General features: G+C 36.1%; 1 protein-coding gene across 1 annotated transcript in view; it reads right to left on the bottom strand.

Moving 5' to 3' along the window:
* Nucleotides 1–22079, bottom strand: part of CFAP46 (cilia and flagella associated protein 46) — an 84737-nt gene that overhangs the window by 4869 nt on the left and 57789 nt on the right. The window contains exons 37-55 of the mRNA XM_035896536.1: nt 21881–21987; nt 20939–21121; nt 20010–20145; nt 18979–19167; nt 18092–18280; nt 17267–17401; nt 16359–16538; nt 14643–14810; nt 12660–12757; nt 11893–11972; nt 11298–11449; nt 9463–9584; nt 8961–9043; nt 7688–7852; nt 5831–5907; nt 5195–5255; nt 5060–5095; nt 3074–3176; nt 1746–1858 (exon numbers count right to left, since the gene is read on the bottom strand). Of these exons, the coding sequence (XP_035752429.1) occupies nt 1746–1858; nt 3074–3176; nt 5060–5095; nt 5195–5255; nt 5831–5907; nt 7688–7852; nt 8961–9043; nt 9463–9584; nt 11298–11449; nt 11893–11972; nt 12660–12757; nt 14643–14810; nt 16359–16538; nt 17267–17401; nt 18092–18280; nt 18979–19167; nt 20010–20145; nt 20939–21121; nt 21881–21987 (2377 nt within the window). The remainder of the gene's footprint in view (nt 1–1745; nt 1859–3073; nt 3177–5059; nt 5096–5194; nt 5256–5830; nt 5908–7687; nt 7853–8960; nt 9044–9462; nt 9585–11297; nt 11450–11892; nt 11973–12659; nt 12758–14642; nt 14811–16358; nt 16539–17266; nt 17402–18091; nt 18281–18978; nt 19168–20009; nt 20146–20938; nt 21122–21880; nt 21988–22079) is intronic.

Below are 22079 nucleotides of genomic sequence, written 5' to 3'. Positions count from 1 at the left end.
CTTTCCTCCTAAAGTATGTTTTATATGCACATACACGTATGAACGCACATACATATTAATAAACCTATGCACACAAATCTGTGGCATAGCCGTCTGACCACTCTTAATGTTCTTCACCAATAACTTATTCTATTTGGCCAATATTCTTCTCCAGTTGAGACCTCTGCAAAACTTAAGAGTGGGGAATTATTTCATGTATCTTGCAAATGACATTCCTGCGTAGAGAAGTGTCACCCCCATACAGACTTTAGGCTTTTTTTCCCCTAGCAAGATGACATTGTTTAATTTGTGATCCACCTCTTGGCTCTATTCTGTAATTCTGCCCCTTAAGCAGTCATTCCCTAACATTAATGTTTAACTGATTATTTCTGCTTAAGTCTAACACCTCCCTCCAGCCTTTCCTGAATTAGACCCTGCTAATTACTCCCATAAAGCAAGGTTAATTTGCATTCTAATCCTGCATTTCAAGAGTTACTGAACCACCTCATTCTCTTTCTCAGCCCGGTCTCATACCCAGAATCAGCAATGATATAATCTATTTCATCATGCAAATGACCAACAACAATATTTGGTAATATTTGGTCCAGGTTAGAGCCTTCAGAAACCTCAGACATAGTTCATAGTTATTAATAAAAGTACTTTTAACATGAAGATTGGTTCTACAATAGATTCAAACTCAGTCTGCAAGACAACAGTAATTTTACTAGCTAACAAGTAAAAGTTGTGTAGATAAAAAAATAGAACAATCCTTTGAGGACTAAAATCAATACATTTGAAATTAATTTATTCTCCATTAAAGGAAGTAAGATGCACTGGAGAATTAATCCTGGCGTATTTTAAGAGCAGGACACAGGGTGAAGGTTAACAAGGTGCTTGGGAACTTTCCAAAAGTTGCCAGACATAGAAATATCTGTTCTACAGACATCTGAAACCTCATTTTCAAGAGTGATGAATGTATATAGGAAGACATATTTTTCTGAGTTCCAGAAATATTTACATATACATGTTTAAATCACTTTGAAAATCAACGCTTTCTGAAGAGCTTCCTGTTACTTGCAGGGCTTCACAATCTGACGTGTACTGTCCTCCTCAATTTTACATCTCAACTCAATATACATGGAAACTAGCAATGCAGCTACCCTGACAAATTCAGCACAACTCCAAAGCCGAGCTTCTTCCAGATGTGCAAGGGGAACAGAAGGAAAAAGGAAGATTGGGAATCTGAAAAAACAGTCCTGAATCTAAGCCTTATGCTACTACACCAGAATGACTAATGTGTTGTGGAGAAGCAGAGAAAAAAAAACCTTCCAGAGTCTACAATGCTGCGTAATACCAGAGTAATCATTCAGCATTAACCCAGTCTTGACAGACAACTGTGCTTTGCCTGAGTGGAGACTGAGGAGTTTTGGAGAAGTTGTACTGCATTGTTACCAAATACTAAATTCCATAGAAAGGGAGAGGAGTTACTGGGAAAATCATCACATGATGACTAAATTTTTAGAACTTACAAAATTCTAACATTTGGAAGCGGAGAGGGACTAAACTTATTTGTGAGGAATAACAAGTGCACTTGCCACAGAATAAAATCTACATAATTCAAAGTTTTTCTGATTAAAACCCTGGATCTTGAAAAAAGCCCTTAATTGCTAACATCAATACTGTGATAATGATACTATATGAAATAAACACAACTGGGAACAAAGGGTGGTGTGATTAAAAAATATTTTTCAGTTTGCTTATCTCACTTGGGATGTTCATAGCAACCAGTCTGTTGAGTAAAATATGCGATGTGAATCTCTCCATTCCATAGAACAGAAACGCACTGCAACTTGTCAGCAGCTGCTCCCATTCGGCTTGGCTGAAAGGAAGAAGAAAGGAAGTAAGTTACTTTTGTGTTACTATTTCACAAGAATATTTTTTAGAAATTACCCACAGCAAACACTTCAGTGTTATTTACTTCAGGAAGATTTATAAGAAAAGTCAGCATGCAAAGTGAGGAGACAAACAAGACTGCAGAATTCTATCAAAAGTGTAATAACTCATATAGACTATTAATAGTAGTTATTTTAATACAGATGTATGCTTAGTTTAGTAACATCTCATAGTAAACCAGAGGCATAGTGTAGTTTTAGATAAATACCAGACTCTCCAAAAAAAAAAAAAAAAAAAAAAAATCATTGGTATATGCATTGTGCCTCTTTGAAACAATAGTATTTAGGCAAACGTTCAATGGGAGCATTCATGTACGCACCCATCAGAATATGAAGAAATTAGGTTTTGAAAAGAGATGTGAATAATTAGCCTAGCTGACAGCAAAAACGATGCAATTTGATAACAGCTAACAATCTTTGTAATTGTCATGAAGAAGCACTAGAGCACCTACGCAGTGATTTTACCCGAGAAGATTTCAAAGGGCTGATTAAACTAGCCGTTACGCAGGAAGGCCCAGTGATGACTGTGTTGACTCACTAACAGGACTAACAGGACTCACTGCTTGACCTCTCAAGATCCCTTTATCCCTCTATTTCTAGGATCTTAGAAGTAAAGTACTTCTATAAAGAATGAAGTGTGTTTACGAATAAAATCCATATAACAGTATTAGTTTCACGATCAGGTGTTTGAAACTGTAAACTGCGAGATGCACTTTCACTACTTTGCTTCTGACATCTGTGCTCCAGTCTTAGAGCTGACTCAATACGCATGGAAATGCTATAGTTTTTAATACTTGGACTTAAAAACAGCTATGAGCAAAGGCAGAAATTATATTTATGCTCACATATAATATTCATCACAGACTGCACCAGTAGACCTTTTGCAGAACGGGATTATCTACATATACAGCAACTCTGATGCAGCCGATCTGGCTAAATCACTTTGTGGCACTGTATTTCAGGTCCCTAAAATATTCTGTCTACAAATCCAAATATGCGTTTCAACCAACAACAATGGCTAGCCATGTGTCCACTAGCTCAGCAAAATGTGACCCTGTTTTACGACCGAAGCCTCTGGAAATAGGCACAATTTAAAAAAAGAAACATGGATAAAACATGAAAGCAGCTAGAATATTACAAACCTTGGAACACGTATGTTGCCAATAACACCTTCCCACCGTAGGGTAAATGGGTCATGATATTTTTCTAGGATTTCCTTTATTTTTTGGGAAAGACTTAAAGCTTCTGTAACAATAGAATTTCATCATTATGAGCTTAACATGCTACAAAGGATGTTGGGCAATCTCAATTTCAATAATTTTATAATGACAGTATAGTATTTAGGGTTTTTTAGGCCATCATTAGATCTTGAGTTGTTTGAAACCTAAGTCCAGCTTTTAGAACTGTAGCAATTGTGTCATTCAGACATCTTCCAAGTAAAAATGTTTGGAATTCCCATTTGAAAGTTGCATCTTATAACTGATAGCTGTTATTCAGTAAACAGGTTAAAGACTTTATAAGCACAAAGTAAAAAATCTAGATACCCTCAGAAACGTGTAAAGAGTTGAAAACACCAGCACTGCTCAGTTCTGTTCCAGAGCCTCAGAGAGGGCTTCAGTAGATGCAGAAAATAACTGAGTTTCCAGAGTCTTCATTTCAGAAAGCAAGACTCCAAACCCACCTCTGCGCTCCAAGGTCATTGCATGTTTAATGATAATTCCTCTTTTTTTGACTACGTTTTCATACTATGGCAAATTAAAGATACACTCTAGAGCCAGATATTGAGCACAAGGTCAACAGTGTTTTATTTTGATCTGCTGTGAAGCAGAAACTGCAAACATACGGAGATATACTCTATTATGCTACTGATTGTTCAGTAGCTTCTTTTGCATTGAGTTTAGTTTTAGTAACTAACTCAGTTAAAAACCTCCATTAAATCAATTTTTGGCATTTGATATACATATGAGTTTGGTAATGAATATGAATCAGTTCAGCTATTGCACACACTGGGAGAAAAAGTGAGGCAAAATTGTATTATTGAAGTGTTCGTGTCAGACTCAATTAATACATCCAGAGGAGGGCACCCAAGCTGGTGGTAGGGCTGGAAGGCATGTCCTGTGAGGAGCGGCTGAGGACTCTGGGTTTCTCTCACTTGGAGAGCAGGAGGCTGAGGGGCGACCTGGGTGCTCTCTGCAGCTTCCCTAGGAGGGGATGTGGACAGGGAGATGCTGAGCTCTTCTCCCTGGGATCCAGGGGCAGGAGCCCTGGGAATGGTTCACAGCTGCCCCAGTGGAGGTTCAGACTGGACATTAGGAAACACTTCTTTACCGAGAGGGTGGTCAAACCCTGGAACGGGCTTCCTGGAGAGGTGATCGATGCCCCAAGCCCGACAGGGTTTCAGAGGCATTTGGACAATGCCCTTAATGACATGCTTTAGCTTTTGGTCAGCCCTGAAGTGCTCAGGCTGTTGGACTAGACGACCGGTGTAGGTCCAACTGAACTACTCTGTTCTATTCTAAATACAGTAAACATCTAGTGCCTTGATAAACACAGTAAACGTCTACTGCCTTGGTAAATACATTACAAAAGGAAAGAACAATCCTCTCAAGTATCCTTATAGGGCTGTTTATGTCTACGTTAGTACCCTTCACCTTTCAAAGGACTGGAAAAACTTCACGTATTATATATTTCTCATTCATAGCCTTTAGCCTATAGGTGTGGTGAGTCCAATTATTCCTGTCCCAGTCCATTCCCACTCAGTACCATTTGTTCCCACTCAGTACCATTTGTTCCAAGCCCATTCGTGCCTTTCAAGCAAATTTCTTGTATAACAAAGAAGATCATACAAAGCATCGTATCTTTTCAACTAACATATATCCATCCTGGCACTACTGATATTGTACCTGAATGGCATGTATTTGAAAAATTAAAAATGCTATAACAAGTTCCTGAAAGTAATCATGTGTTTTTAACTGGACTAGCATAGTAAGAAGAATTACTCAAGTAATTACTTTCTTGGCGATAAGCTTTTTTGTAAACAGCTTGATGTCATGACTTCATTTTCTGTTACAAAAACTTCTAAATTCCATGGGTAGTTTGTGGAGAAAATACTACTTAATATATATTACCTGCCTCTCTTCCTTCATTATATGGGTCCACAATATCTGATAAACAGTTAAGTATAAACAATGCAATGTAAACAACAACAAAAATATGCTAAAAGTTTAACTGATACACTTGGGTAACAGTTTGTGAAAGGATACATTTAAAATTATGAGTATCAACAGGCAAGCAATTGGAGGGTAAATCACGATTAATTGGTGCCTACAAATAAAATGAATACATATTCTATTAGATGCAAAAGTCTCAATCAAATATTAACAGTATTGCGTTCTTTGTGTCCTAAAGTTTTGAAGGTAGGATTAAAAGCAGCATGATAGTCAGTTGCCAATGGAAATTAAAAGCCTAAGGTATTCTGTATTATCTACAATGCACAGACATACATTACATATATGTAACACACCTGTGTGCACATATATAGATATAGATGCACACACATACATATATATATATATATAAAAGAATATGTGCATACACTACATAAAATACGCTATGTTGTTGGGGGAAGGATTTTAGTAACTTTAAACAGCTCTCTTGGTGCGTTGTTAAACATGTCACATTTACCCAGAGAGTATGATTTTTCAAAGAAACAAATCTGTCATTATTGCAAGATCAGTAAGAAGCAAAATTCTTACGGACTTATGTGATATTTACTCCACTTCAGAATTCTAGCAGATATAATGAGCTTCTATGCAAGCCACTTGTTGTTTTTTAACATTTTTTACATAAAAAGAAGAGCTACTCCTATTGAGGTTACTTAAAAAATTTGGAAAGTTCACCATTTTGACATTCTTTTTCTGATGAGCTTTTGGTTTTGTTTCTTTAGGCATTTCAACATCTGTTTTAACTTCGGTCTCTGTTAAATTGAAAAGAACAGAGTTTTTTTTAAGATATAGGCAGTTCTAGAAAATACAACTTTCTTGAAGGACTACTTATGCTTGTTATGATGGAATAACAACAACAGATAAAACTAGAAAAATAGAAACCAATTTCACATCACAGCAAGGCAAGGACATTCCCCAAACCCTCTTGCCTAAAAATAATGGCTTGAACGTGGAACACAAGCAAGGGAGGTGATACCTTAGACATGCAAATGCTTCATCACATTGCAGATTTAGGACAGAGCTGAACAGCGATTAGCAAAGCACTTCCTAAGCCTGTCGCCATATCTATTCATTTTGGTGTTAATGGAGCAACTAAAGCTTCTGTGAGATATGCAGGGATCAAAAGGAAAAAGAGTTTCATATTTAAATCTGATTTTTTATTTCTTTAGGGGATTTTTAAAACAATCACAGAAAACTGACTTCTATTTCTCACTGTATATATGACTATCACCCAAAGTAGATGTCTCAGCCAGTCATCACTGGAGTGCACTGCAAGTTGGTGGATGGTTGAGATACGCATTATTACTCATACAGCTAGTGCTTCTCTGCTCATTCAGTGGCTACTTTCATAACTGCACAAACAGAGACTTCTTAACTACGCTTCCTCTCACCTATCCGCTTCCAAAATTATGTAACCATACGAAGTTTCACTTTAAAAAAGGGAAAACCAGAAATGGAACACCTGCCCCCACCATGTTCTACAACTCCTATTTCTAACAGACCTGTAACAGTATATGAATGCGTATGTAGACAAAAAATGTTCTAATCTCAGATTATTCACAATTCCTTCCCTTCAGAAAGCAGGGGTGAAAAGGAAAAACAGAGGACAGGTTATACTGAAGGTGCTAAATATTACAGATACGAACACAACACCAGAGCCTCTCTGGAGCAGAAAACTTTCATGGTACAGAGTGAGATTTTCTAAACTTAGACTAGTTTTTATCTTAGACCTACTAGTTTTAATAATTTGATTTGAGTTAAAATGTATTTTTACCTACGTGTGAGCAAAACATGACTTCAAATTTTTAACTTCAGGAATAGAAGGTATCTTTGGTTTATACAAAAAGCTGTTTAATGCCTGCATTTTTTACTCACTTTTAGAATAAATAAGAGATTAATTTTAAGATGCCATAAGGACAAGTTTACCAACTGTCCAACTATCTCACTTAACAAACTCATTTCACTGAAGAGTTTATATAGGGTGCAGGTGCTGCAGTAATTAAAGAAGTCCAGAAAGCCCGTGGGATCTGATTTTGCTCATGCACATCACAAGAATCGATGGATTGACCTGAGCCCTTAACATAATCTCAGCTATACAGAGAGGAAGGAGCGCAATGATTAAGTTTTGTACATTTGATATTTTGAGCAAAGTCTTATGCTAATGTTAAAGAAAATTAACAGAAATCTAAATTCTTATTTCAGTTTTTTTAGTGCAGCTGAAAGCAGCTTTAAAGAGTTTAAGACCACACTTGCACAACTGAAACTTTGCAAGCCAATGTAGACTCCACTGTGGTTTCCATAATTCGTTAATATGCAGAGGTTATTTTATATTAGCTAGCACTGCAACTATGATCAGTCTGTACACTACTGAAGGAATTCTACTGTTCAATCTATTCCATCTAAAATACTGGAAACCTATTGTGTGTGGCAGTCGTTCAGTAAAAAATAATACACCACTCATGCTATTTAAGTTCTAAGAATCTTGTTTGCTGCACAATTATGTTAATACAAGGAATGTTTATCTAACAGTACCCAATTCAGCCAGATGTACTCGATTGTAGAGAATCTGAAGAGAAAAATCTCTGGACACAGAACTTATTCCTTCCTCTTTGAAGATACTCAGAGCTTCCAAAGGCAATTCCATAAGTAATGTATCTGCTAGCAACACCACACACAATCCTAAGTCCATAGGTGTACCTGAAGAAATGGGACAGAACATGACTGAGAGTTAGCAGTTCTCAGTATGTATATAAACAACTGAAGTTAGAGGTAAAAACCTAAATTTCCTCTATTGTATGTTACCTGAACTTCATTTTACTGTGGATTAAGTGCATTATGCAAAAATATTTCTTTTGATGCTGTTACTCCTAAGGCGTTGTCAAACTTGCAACTCAAACTCCTGAGTTCTCAGGTGCATATGCACTTGATTGTTCTCAAGGGGAAAAAATATTCCTGTATTAATAACCAACCATCTCAGATCGAAGTCCAGGTGTATGCAATGTATTCCAGAAAATGATGTTTGGAAACGCAAAACTGCCGTAGCAGTGTCTGGCTAAACAGTATAGAGTTGTGAAGGAGTTCTTATCTAATACTAACTGTGTCTTTCTGCAGGAAACTTTTTGTTTCTGTTATTTAGAAAAAATATTACTGAATATCATTATGACAACGTTTTCCTGTTCTACAGAGAAATAACAAACAAGTTACTCAGTCTTTGCAGCAGAACAACAGAAGCAGCCAGCTGCCACATTGCAGAAAGAAGCTCTTGCAAGTAAAAGCAAATGCAAAAGTGTATCTTTTCTTAGTAATTTTTAATTGAGAAATATCACTGCTCCCCACCATAAAGCAAAGAACTCATCCTCAAAGCAAGCCATGGACTTGATTGCCTCACCTCTTGGAACATGTTTAGGGACATATTCCAGCATCAGGCTTGCATTAAAGCAAACAACCTGTGACAGTCCATACAGTAAAAAGGAGGAAAAGACAAAACAAAAAGACAGTTCTTTCTTTTGGCCTTTCTCCTGTAAAGATTGGTTTGTAATAAAGCCATTTTATTTAGTTGCCTAAACCCTGTACAGTTTGGAAAACTGTAAATACATGCAGAAGGATAGCTCCAGCCAGCATATAAATATCTCTTAGGAAGTACAGTAAAATACTTGACTTGATATAGAAAATAAACAGACAAAAACATTGCTAAAGCCTTTTTCTTCTCCCTGGCTTCAAAAAAAATGACACTAAAATGACAGGATTTTGCTATCTGTCCATGCACACACACATATACATATATCGTACTCAAGAGAGATCATACCCCGCATTCTAGGGTGTTTGGGGTCCTTATCTTTCACTTTTATTTTTCCCGAATCAGCTGCCGAGACTGATGTTCTCTGTTCTCTGGGAAGAGGAATTACAGTGACAATATTACCAGCACTCATACTTATGTAAGTGAAGTTTTTACAGAAAACACAAAGGCAAAACTCTTCAGTCTCTGTGAGATTTTACACAAAGGATGTGCTCCCTTTGGAGTTCCTGCCCTTTGGAAATTCTATCCGTAACTAGTTAAATTATAAGGTTTCATCCTGAACTCAATATTGTATAACTTAAGCTGGAGAACAGCGCTTGTCAGAGATAGCCATTAGTCTATCACATGGTTCAATCCTCTTCATCTTGCATCTCCTGCGTATGCTGTCTTTCAAGATGTAAAAATTTCATTCAAGAGGGTCTGTTCTTGCTAAAACCATTCCTGCATTTGTAGGACTTGAATCATCAAGCTATTTTCACAAATGATGATAAACTAAGTCTAACTGTCTTACCTGACATCAGAAAAATCAAACTGTGACAGCACCGGTTTCAGGTATTCTTCCATAATTTCTAATATTTCAGAGAAATCTGATGTCAAATTGTGTCCATCATCATATATTTTCTCTGTTGGAGTCTATCACACACATTGCAACAAAAACAGAATACTTACAAAAAGCTATTTAACAAGGATGGAGGGTGTATTATGCTAAATCAAATAATCTGAAACATCGCAAAATGGAAAATATAAATATAGAAAGTCAATTTCAAACCCACTTTACTTCAAAACATCACTCCTATCAGCATTTTGCAAAATATTCTAACATAGGAATCAATAAAAGATGTAAATATTTATTATTTAAGCAATTAATATACTTCTGCAATTTCAATGGGGAACAGCAGGGAAGTCCAGCAGAAAGAAAATATAATGTGGCGCTCCAAATAACAGGAGGAAATTGTGAAAGGACAACTTTGCAAAGTAAACAGAAACTGCAAGATGAAGGTAGAAGAAGCAAATGAAAGTGTACGGAGAGATCAGTGGAGCCAATTCACGAAAAAACGAAGCAGAATGAAGAAAATGGATCAGGAGAGACTAGAATCCTGTAGGAGATGATGCTAGAAACTGAAGCACCTAAAAGCCAATATAGGTGGACACAAAAACAGGAAAAATGAGCTCAACTAAATGGCAGAGTGTTGGTACTAATGAGTGGACTTCTCAGCCAAGGCTCAGTCTGTGTGGCTCTGTGCAGGTTGCATGCACGATTACTGGAAGTAAATGCACATGCATTTTAAAAACCTAAGCCACTTCTTTTTTTGCCTGCTCTACCTGACATTTTCTTATCACCTCTTTCTGTACTTACGCAACTACAGCAATCTTTACATAACTTGCCATTACAACAAAGGCTGGCCACGGACAAGAGAAAAAGTGATCAACGCTTCAACCATCTGCAATAATTGGTATTTTAACTGAAAGAAGCTAACATGACGAATAAACCAGAATTATAATTCAAGAACCAGATGTGTCAAAGCTGCATGATTAAAACAACGAAAATTGTATAGAAAATTCAATATGATCTATATTTTTTTACCTTTATATTCATGATGGAAATAGGTCTATACCAGCTTTTGTTAATATTTTAACAGTGAATTTTGATTGCTATTGAAAAACCTAAATTTTACCTAATGGAGCCAAAATTAAAGTAAATCAGAATGCTAGGGTGTAGAGTTGCACATTTCATATGTAGAAAGCCTTCTGTCACCTTACAGCTTAAAAGCTTATGTGAAAGTTGAAGGCTTTTCCAGTGTACCTTTGTGCTACACAACTCGTGTTCACTCATTGTGAAAAACAATTTCCTTACAGAACTGAGCCTTCTTGCCGTAACAGAGAACTTTTATCATCTAGAATTTAAGAATTAAGAATAAAAATCAGAAATCAGTAATAAATCTCCGGCTAAGATAGTTTTATTTTGATTAAAGGGTTGAGATCTGTGATCCCTTTTTTTTTCTTGGGACAGCTGGGGCTTTCATGTGATATGAATGGCAATGGACATTCGCAAATGCAAATCTTAGAGGTACAGCACATTTTCAAGTAAATTGATCTCAATTGCATCAATTTTCAATTCTGATAAACTACTGAGCATTTCAAAGCTGCTGAATGACATCAAAAACAGTCACAGAATCACACAGTAAGATTAAATTTTGAAGCAGAGTACGCAACACTTTGCAACAGTGAAGACCAGGGATGTTACACTTGGAATAAACTGAAAATTCTGAGTAAAGAGTGTTTATGATAGTTTTTTAGTACATGTTTTTCACCCTATTTTAAATATAAGGTAATCAAATATATTACCACATCTGTTTTGGGGACACACTCTTGTAAGTTTTGAATGACAGTCTGTTTAAGATGACTCTTCATCTTTTGTTGCTTGTAAAGATGCACTTTTTCCAACAAAACACAGAATGTGTCAGGATTCACTGGAAATCGAGAAACTTTAGCTTGCACTGTGAAAAGGAGGATAACATCATCTTAAGACTCGTTCTGAGACATCATATTTGTATTTGAGGAGTATAGAGATTTGTATTTGTATTTGATTGTATAGAGACCATCAGTTTCTAAAGCCATGGTATTCTTTGAAAATGAAATAACTGTTTACATATATTTAGCACAAAATATTTACAGACATGTACAATGAAGAAAATACCTACAATTATATAACAAATTTAGCCTTCAAGTAGAAACAAAAATTCTGTAAATTGTGACTAGACACATTATATCTGAAAACAAAACACATGTATTTAGGTATTTACTTTCTTCTAATATTAATAAGAGTTACAATTATTTTTTAAATTATTTTAAAATTTTACTGACTGCAACAGTGAAAGATATGAACCTTCGCATAACATCAGTGCAATTCTTTTATCTCTTGAATGTAAGAGGCACTTACCCATCGGCTGAGTGGGTTTTCCTTTTTGCTGTGCAGTACTTACTTTTGTCATCTTAATCAATGAACTGTACACATTTGATCTATGGAAACAGAAAACTGCTGAGTAGATTTTTGACTGTTCAGCCTTGTTTATATGAAGCAAATTTATTAGATGAGTAATTATTACCCTCTCATTTAACGTACTCACAAATACTCTCAAGATGCAATATCTACCCCCACCTTAGGGTGCAAAACCTACAAAATCTGACTCGAACAAACTGAGAGCCGTAAGGAAAATTCTTGCATTGCTATATATGCAGTAAGGTAGATTTTTATTTGTTCCATTAAAATTGCTTAAGAAATTGGTGAAGGTACTTGTAATCAGTTGCTATAGCTAAATTTATGAGTAGTCACTAAATAGGCTGCAGTAAAGAGATCATTTGTGGCTTTATAAAGCTAAATATGACCCCTCCTAACATTTTTAAGAGCTTAAGTAATAAGAGCTGGGAACTATTAACAGAATTTAGGACAATACCAACAATGGCCTGAAAACTTTCAGGTGATCTCTGGAGATTTAAGAGATAATTAGGGAAATCAAAACTATAGAAAAATGTCCAGCTTTGAGCTGCAGGCAGTTTTATTTCTATGTTAATTTGCTCACTATCCTAAAACTCAAGTCCAGCAAAATTAGAAGTAAAAGGCAATAAACAACCAAAATAGTGATTATTAACAAAAGGATGACATTTGTAACAAACAGAATGCTAAACCAAAATGATGAAGTTTTATACCTGTCTTCTGAATGCTGGAGAACAATTATGTAGAAATTAGATGGCAATTCATCCATTATATTAAAATGTTCAACAGGAATACAGAGGTTTCTCCATGCCTGTACAGTAATTCAAAGGTAGCATTACTTTCATAGATTTTATAAATCCCAATCTTCAGTTCTTTCATCAAAAGATTGATAATAATTCTAAGAAAGAAGGTGCTAAGATTTAAAAAAAACCCAAACAAGCCAAAACAAACACTCAGCCAATGTCCCAGGCCAGGAGGCACTGCCCAAGCAACAGGAAACACTTTTTCACTGTGAAGGTGATTCAGCACTGACACAGGTTGCCCAGGAAGGTTGTGGAGTCTCCATTTTTGGAGATACTCAGAAGCGATCTGGACGTGGTCCTGGGGAACTGGCTCTAGGTGGCCCAGCTTGAGCAGGGGGGGTTGGACAAGATGACCTTCAGAGGTCTAACCTCAACCACTCTGTGATTGTCTGATTTTTGTGCACTGCTGAAGTTATAAATATTATTTAAAACAAATTACAAATACTGTAACTTATTCCACTCTTCATAACAATATGACTTGTCTGGCCGCTACGCTATCTCTGTTAAGTTAAAAAGCTATCAAATCCACTGATTTTTACTTCAGAGTACCTCTGGACTGGCCCCTGGACTGAATCCCCACTCAACGTGGCTTGAGCGCATCAGAGAATCCAGTTCAGTTTTTGTCTGAGAGGACCCCTGATCATACAGTCATTGTACCACGATGCAAATCAAAGCACTGGAAGCGAGGACAACTGGGAGATTCACTTTGAAAGTGCATTCCTGATCTGAACTAAAAATCTCAACTGAGTTTTATGAAACACTAATATATTCTCAGAGAGAACTGCTTCAGTGACCACTGTTGATGTCTTGCATCTCATGCTGCCTGAAGTCATGCAGTTCAAGAATGAAGCCACGAACAGATGTCTTGATTGCCACCTTTTCCTTCCTGAGCTACTGCAACAGGCACAGGTATGGTGAGCGTTGATGGATGTTTTCAGCTAGGGTATTTGTTAAAAGTTAGAAAATGATAGCAACTCAAAACCAGTGGCTTCTAAACAAAATAGTATCCTATTCCTTCTGCTAAATAAGATAATACAGATAATACAGAGAAAAGCCAAAACAGTACATACAAACACATATTTTTCTTATCTTGTACCTCTGCTTGCCACATTTTGTAAATGTTTAAGCCCTGCCAGCTACAGCTAATCCTTTGTATCAAACGTGCTGGTAGTTAATTCCATTCATTTCTAACCGAGGGTCTTCCAATCTTAGTTTTGGTATCCACTTCTAGATCTCAGACATGTGAAGAATACAGAGTTCTCAGCCAGCTTAGACCAAAAGACGAGCATTTATCTCCCAGAAAAGTTTATCCATGATTTGCTCCAGAACTAAGAATTCCATGAATTACCTTTTACTGGTTGGTTTCTTTAAATAACCAGTTTGCAACACCACAGTTTAGTTGATGCCCAGACTCATGGATAGTGTTTGTTAAAATAGAAAAATAACAGAAAAAAAGATCAGGCACTTTTCATATGGTAACGCTTGCACGGGGACGTGAGTATCTCAGACAGGATGACTGGATGCTGCTCGGATGGTGACAGGAGCCTGTGTTGCAAGGGTCCTTCACAATGGCATGCTTCAGCTGGATTGGGCGAGGCTCACATAGAATTAATGATTTAAGTGTGCAGGCAGCACAACTCCGACATCCAGCTATACCAAACTGTGACTGTAAGACAAACTGGAATTGCATCCTTAAAATCTCACTTCTGACTTACATTGCATAGCTCAGGCCATGCAGATAACCTAGCATAAACAAAACCGCAGGACAGGATGTAACATACTAATAAAAATGTATTTCAGTTCATGTCAATCCATGACTCAAATTAAGAAAACAAAAAGTTAATAGAGTTTAAAGAAAACAGATTTAATAAGTAGCACATCTCAAGAACTTACCATCGAAGTAGCAGTCAGTTGCTGTTCCACATTTTTTAGAAGATCGCTTGTGTTTCTGTTTTGTTTTAAATGATTCTGAAGATGCAGCAAAGCTGCCAGCTGAGAGCTGCTGGTGTCAGATGTAGCTGTCAGAAGGATACTCTTCATCATCATAGACGCTGAACAGCTCTGGAAAATTTTTATATCTATTTATTTTCCCTCCCAAAAATAATATAAATACATATATACTCTAAGCTTGTTATAACATATATGTTATAACATATATATGTTAAAGTCTCTTGCTTGAGAGGTGAGATAGATTAGAAAAAGTCTGTCTGCTATTTCTGTTTACAATCTAATGTAAAAAATTTGGCAATAATTTATGACGATTTCTTAAATAGAAGCAGCAGCTAGAACTGGCTTCTTTTGGAAAGGTAAATGCCTGCGTTCTGAACTTAGTCTTTCAAGCAAGCTGAGTCTTCTCTGTGTTCCCGTACCTTTTACTGTATAGCCATCACATCTCACATTTTAACAGACTTCCTACAATGAGCAACATAAAGGGTAAGACTTTATATCCCTTTCTTTCAGCAAACACACAAATGCTGTCCTTTGAACCAATGCTTGGTAAGAGCTAGAGAATCTTTTTTTTTTTTTATCCTTTTAATGCATCTGTCACATTAAAAAAAAATGCAATTCCGGTTGACCTAATAAAAAATTCCAAAGGGAGGCTTAAAATTGGCAGAGAGTGACATTTTAAGCTTTCTTTTTTTTTCTTTAAATACAAACCTTTCTGGGAAGGATAGTAACTGAATTAGCAGATTTTCTTGCCCAGTAAAAGACACAACTGTTCATGGTGTTGGTGCTTTGATATGCATTCTACTTAGCCTGTTCACTAACAAGTATGACAGCAAACCATAAATAATATGGTGTGGTGCAGGAGTACAGGAGTAAAGGACTGAACCATGAAACCCAGTATTAGACGTTTTCTCATTTATCAAAAGACCTACCTGGTCCATTCCACCCATGGATGGAGATATTTGCAAATCTAAGCATCGACACAAGAGGCAAGTGCTTACTGTCTGTCATAATTTCCTGCAATTGCCTTAGTGTGGCTGGAAGGAAAATTAGTATAAGGTGCATTTCTGTATTTCTACAACAGAGATGATGGTGCAGGAGGTATTTATCATTTGTTCCTGATGCAGGGAATAAAAGCCTTACAGCCATTCCTCATCTTCTCTGTGATGAAGGCACATACGGACATGAACGATTCATATACCTCTGAGCCATCTATCTGTGCTTCGCTATGTGTTGATTTGGCAAACCGAATGTAAACCTTTCCTATCTACTTCAAAATAATGAATGAACAAAACCAGAGAAAAGTTTTTAAAATTATTTGTTAGGAAAGATGAAACTGTATTTTGTGGTATCGTGTTAGCTAATAATATTGTAGTAATTTATTCATATTAAAAATATTTTCACATATGCAATCATCAATGAAAACGTCAAGTCACACACAACAGATACCAGAATTGTTAAAAAGCCACTGATCAAACATTTTGAACCTAGCGAACGTATCATGTATTTGATGGCCTGGATTACTTGCTAGTTATTGTATGTATCTGTACATTGTGTTCTGTATGACCAATTTTCAGGCTATATGAACAGATACTTTTTGCTTATGTAACTTAAACCACCCTTTTTATACTGGAGAGAAGCACAAAACACTAGCTGCTTTACCTGGTGAAGTGCCAAAAACTGGCTAGCTGAAACTGGATCGAATTGTCGAAAACATTCAACCATTTCAAAACTAGCAGGAGCCAGCAGGTCAGTAATATTATGACTGAATGCAATACCCATACACTGCAGCAAAGCTTCACTGGATTGAGAAAGATACTTCTGAGCCAACCTATGTACCTTCTAGATGATAAAAATAAACAGATTTATATTTTAATATGCATTAATAGTAAATACTTGTTAGATATATACAGATTACTAAAATGCAAGAAAAGATAAGTATTGCTTTTTCATGACTGATTTAGTGCTTTTTCTCCTTTTTAAGGCATTTACAGTTAACTATATTTGATAAAAATAAACCCACAAATCTCTTAGCTCAGGTATTTATTAATTATAGTAGAAACACAAACTGTACATTCCTTATTCCTCGTGCACTTTGAACTGCAGTAATTAACAGAGATCAGCTCACCATACAACACAACTTAAATTTGCTAAGATTTTTACAAATGTTTTGTGACAGAAGTTAATTCTTCCTTTGTTCCCCGTCTGCAAAATGTTACGCTCCCTTAGAAAGGCATGCCTGTGAAGCAGAGAGACATGCCTGTTCATCCTGTCCTGGCTGCTACAGGCTCAATCAGTGGGAAACCACTAAAGGAGAAATGATTTCTTTCTGGGAGCACCTGGGAAAGCTCAGTCAGGAGCTCCCACAGCACATACTGAGGGGCAGGACAGAGCTACACAGCAGACTAGTGATGGAAAGCTGGGTTTTGTGGGGTGTTTTGGAGATTTTTTTTCTTTTGTAGGATCAAATTTATGTTACAAACATTTCCTTCATCTGAAAAGGTCAGGTGACTATTACTCCATAAAAAGGAAGCACTCAAATTCGAACACAAGCACATGCGCTAATATACCTTTAATTCCTGTATTTTCCTCCTATACCTATCATGCTGACATTTATTAGTCAGCAGATTGCTGTCTGTCACTTCCTGTTCACTGCATTCTGCTGAAGTCAGGGGAGTTTTCACAATGTCTGATTTGGCTTCTTCCTACTCATCAAAGTATAAAAAAAGAATAATGAATCGTTCCGTTAAGTGCGGCTGGCTTAATTTCTTTTGTGAAAGTCTACATGAAAATGGAACTCATCTTAAAAGAAATAATTTCACTGTATTAATCCCTCAATGGTGAGAGATTTAGCAATATTACCAGGCATCAAAATTTCTTAATATGTTATGATGACAAGATGACTAACAGAAACTAAAAAGGCCCCCCATACAACCTCTAAGATTTTGATCATCCAATATTTGTCCTCAGTTAATTTCTTCTGAACACTAATTTGTCACTGAATTTATAATGATGCAATCAACCTTCCTTTTCTTACACGGTGTTCTTACCACAACACAAAAGGAACTTACAAATCTGACCTTTTAATCTACAAGTCATTACTTCTTGTGTGCATGGATTCAGAGACCTTTAAGGCATTCAAGGATTTTTTTTCTCTCTCTTTTGAAAATATTGTAATTATCATATCACAGGAACAAATCAAAAAATATCCACATGAGGATGACATGTAGGCAGAAGCATTTTTCCAAAATTACTTGGTTCAGTACACATTTTTATTACGGCTTGCACACCGTATGTAAAACCCAGCTCTAAATAAAGAGTATATATAGAAAAAATATTGTGGCAAACAAACTTTACACATAGGAATGAATTTAAATGCGGAAAAGAATTCCTACCGTAACATTTGGTTTCCAGTAAATCTCTGAATGTACAGGATCTATGTTAATGGCAAGTAAATGAAGAGTTTTTCCGGTGAGATATAAGCATTTGGATTTGATGTCAGGGCAGCCTTTACAAAGATTCTGTATGTTTGCTAACTGAGCCAGTGCAATATGACCCACAGTGCATTCCATACGCTTCCAATCCTGGTAAAATACATATTTGCATTTATTCACTCATATATACCCACATATAGAGAAACATACCTTTTCAGAAACTGTAACACATATTTACAAACACGTCTGTTAAATGTGATTACACTTTCAACTACAACTGAGCTGCCTTTAATAGATCTACAGATTCATTAACAATTGATAAAAAAAGTGCACTCTAACGTCCATAAGTAAAACACGATCAGTGCAGAGGAAAACATACGGTGGGGATACTGTGCTTTTCTGTAACAGCATTTCCTGTTTTCATTGTCAGAGACAGAATAATGAGCAAGAACTACTGCTGTGTTCCAACAGGGCATGTCTTAGGTTCTTATTTAACATCTCAGTTAGGCAGTTCTGCTTTAAAGCAACTGTTTTAAAAAGAAGAGACAATAATGCAAAAAAAACCTCCATCAATTACAAAGCCTCAAGTAATTTCCCTGCTACTCTTACTGGTTTTTAAGTCTCTGTACTTGATAAGCAAAATCTGAGAAAACAAAACAAAAAAAATCCCAATAAACCATTCCTAAGACAAACCCCCCACACTTGAACTTTCTTTGCTGCAAAACTACATGAACCATCTGGGGACCCATTTCCGCAGCAGTGGAAGAAGTTCTGCTATGGAACACATCCCTGGCAAACTCTGTTTTACCTTTTATATGCAAATCATAAGACTAAATATTTTGTATTACCTGTTCTGTTGCATCATCTTCAATAGTTCTGCTGATGAATGCCTCCACAATTTTATCAGACAATGCTTCTCCCACTTTCTTAGGCTTTTTCTCAGTAATAACAAGATGAAAAATATCCAAAAGAATTTCTACAAGATTTATTTTCCTGTTAGCTAGTTGCCTCATTAGTGGGAGACTAATATTTGTAGTCTGAAATACAAAAGAAAGGGAAGTAGAATTTTAATTTCAAACATTTTTGTAAATTTACCCAATAAAAGTTAGAATGTTGTATTTCTTTTAACTAATGAAGCAAACACTTTAACAGTATTACCTGACTAAATCAGAGATATTGCTATGAAGATATTTAAGTAATTTAAAAGATAAACTTCAATGTCAAATATATTACAAAGCAATCAAAGTAGATATAGAGAAAAAGAGCAACTGGGTTTTTGCTTTTCACGTTTTATGTATCTGGTACAAATATCTAATGCTAAAGGAGTTACAAATGTGTGTATAAAACCAGAATTTTAATACTAATGGTTTTGGTAGTTGCACAAAGATACTTCTCTGTAAAAAAGGCAAACTGTAAAAAAAGGTGGATGCTAGAGTATAATAATGTACACACCAGCAAAGTAGGCTGCAGACTTTCATACACTATTTTGAGGATGGGCTTTCTTTATTTACATAATGTTCTGTGTAACCTTTTTTCTTCTCCTGAGAAATAAACAGTTTATTGTGGAGAATTTTAAACTTGTGAGGTATTTAGACAATCAGAAATATCTCCAAGTTTAGCCTTTTTCTTTTGTAGCCATTAAGTAAATTTTAGAATTAAATAAAATTGACAAAGACCAAACAAATCCTTTCATTTCTGCTTCTCTTCTTCCCTTTTTAAACCGTAAATTCTTTCAGTGTGCAATGTTTCCTCCTGTATTCAAACAATGCCTATCACTACAGGAAGATAAATCTCATCTGGGACTTCCAGGAATTACCCAGGAATGAGTGAACAGTACAACTAAATTAGATTTCTTTTCCAACAGTATGAATCTCCATACCTCATTAACTGCAAATAAGCTACAAACGTTATGAAACACTTCCTCTGTTTTGGATACTGCCCTCTGAGCCAAGTCATAAGCATCCAGATAGCGACTATGTTTTTCTTCTTTGTTTCTCTCCTGCTTGGCAATCCTCCTGAAAAAAACCCCATAAACCCAAAAGAACTAAAGTAAGAAAGTGTTTAATTTTATGGTATCAACACTATTAAACATATATAATAAAGTAATTAGATTCATAGATTAGATTAATAAATAGATCAATTAATAGACATAAAAATTAATCTTGTATTTGAGTTTTCCAAACGTTCAAACAGGAAAAGTAAACATTCACACGTTATCTTCTCAAGGCCTGATTCTTGGAAGCACACTGCTGCGATGCAAGAAGATGCCAAGGCACAAGGAGAAGAAAGGCAGGCAATATTCTAGAGTATGTCTTTGCTGGGAACAAAACAGCAGAACAGCCAGGTACAAAACATATCTCAGTTGTGTTCAAGGGACATCTTGGAAACAGCTGGGAGCCAAGGCGTACCATGTTTTGCACTTTTATTTTCATTTCAACAGTAAGGGTTGTAGAAGCCTATAAATGCTTGAAAATTATTGGTGTGGCTGCCAAAACGCCTTTACAAATGGGAAGACAGAAAGCTGACTTAAGAGACCTTTGTTTTGTTTTTACCTCAAAACCAGCACAAAAATCATGTAAGATTAACTCTGCCTTCAGTGAAAAGAATTTATGATTCTATAGTCTTTTTCTGAATACAGAACACATCAAGAATGCAAACAGACGTGTAGCACCACGATTAAAAAAAAAAAGATATAAAATAAAGACATTAATATCTGCTCTTTTCCATCTTTAATTAGAATATAAAAATGTAAACAATACACTTTGTGGACTAGTTAAATAAAAATTTTCATCAGAGATATAATCTTACCTGTGAATATTTGCACATTCTAGCAGTATCTCAGCGCTGCAATTTTTATGCCCATGACGAAAGAAGTCCTTCTCAATTTGAACTAATTTATTGTAAGATTCCTGTAGTATATGTGACAACTGACCAGACTCAGCATTAACTGTCATATAACCTTGGGCAAAATGTATCTGAATAAGTGTTTTCCTAGGAATAAAAATTAAGTACAAGATAACAGTCAGGAAGCACAGGCTGTGTTTGAAAGCAGACTCTGCTCTCCTTTGAATTGTAAGAACTCTAGAAAAAGCCTCCTCATTAGTTAAATTATAGTAGGTCCTGAAAAAATCAAAATATTTTCAGATTAAAACTGAGGTTCCATGTATCTAAATTATTCAAACTGCCTAGGCCTAGTAAGTCTTCTAAATATAGTTGAACTGAGAAGACTAATAGTCCTCACTTTCTGATCCAAGTGTTTCACATTTCTGGAAAGAGAAGGAAGTGTAAATGTTATACACTTCTCTCCTTTTACCAACTCTCTGTGCTTGAATTTCAATGTAAGCACAATCGTTGTTTAGTTTCACCATAAAAAGACTTCTTGGATCACTGTGAGGAGAGAATTAGGTCAATACTGCAGACTACAACAGTGTTGTGGGACTACCTGTGCTCAAATAGATACCTCTGCATAGGCAAATGCATCTTGCTCCTCTGGCAACTCTGCACAATAGGCTGTGGTATCTGAGCTAGCTTATCAACTTAACAGGCAGCGGGGCTACAGACAAGAATGAAGAAACTGGAGAGGAAATTTACATTAAAAAAAAAACAAACCAACATACATTACTTAGAACATTTTTTGAGAATCCATGGAATGCACTGCACTAAAATAAAGATGAATGGTAAAAATCACCATATATTCGCAATGCAGCTGCACAGCAGAGGCTGGGCACATTTTCATGGCAAGACAGTTACCTGGCTTCAAGGGACGCAATCATAAAACCCAGCTCCAATTGTCTGTTAGGTCTCTTCAGTAAAGTAGACCTGAGCACATTTACAGTGTGTTCCAGTATCTCACAAGCCTGCAGGTAACATCAGAAATTTCACAATTCTATTTTAAATATCTGTCTATAATATTAAACATTAATTTAGAAAGCTTACATTTTGCGCAGAA

This window comes from Egretta garzetta, unplaced genomic scaffold (assembly GCF_000687185.1).
Source record: "Egretta garzetta isolate BGI_Z169 unplaced genomic scaffold, ASM68718v1 scaffold766, whole genome shotgun sequence".
NCBI lineage: Eukaryota > Metazoa > Chordata > Aves > Pelecaniformes > Ardeidae > Egretta > Egretta garzetta.
This window is presented reverse-complemented; position numbering and strand designations above follow the sequence as displayed.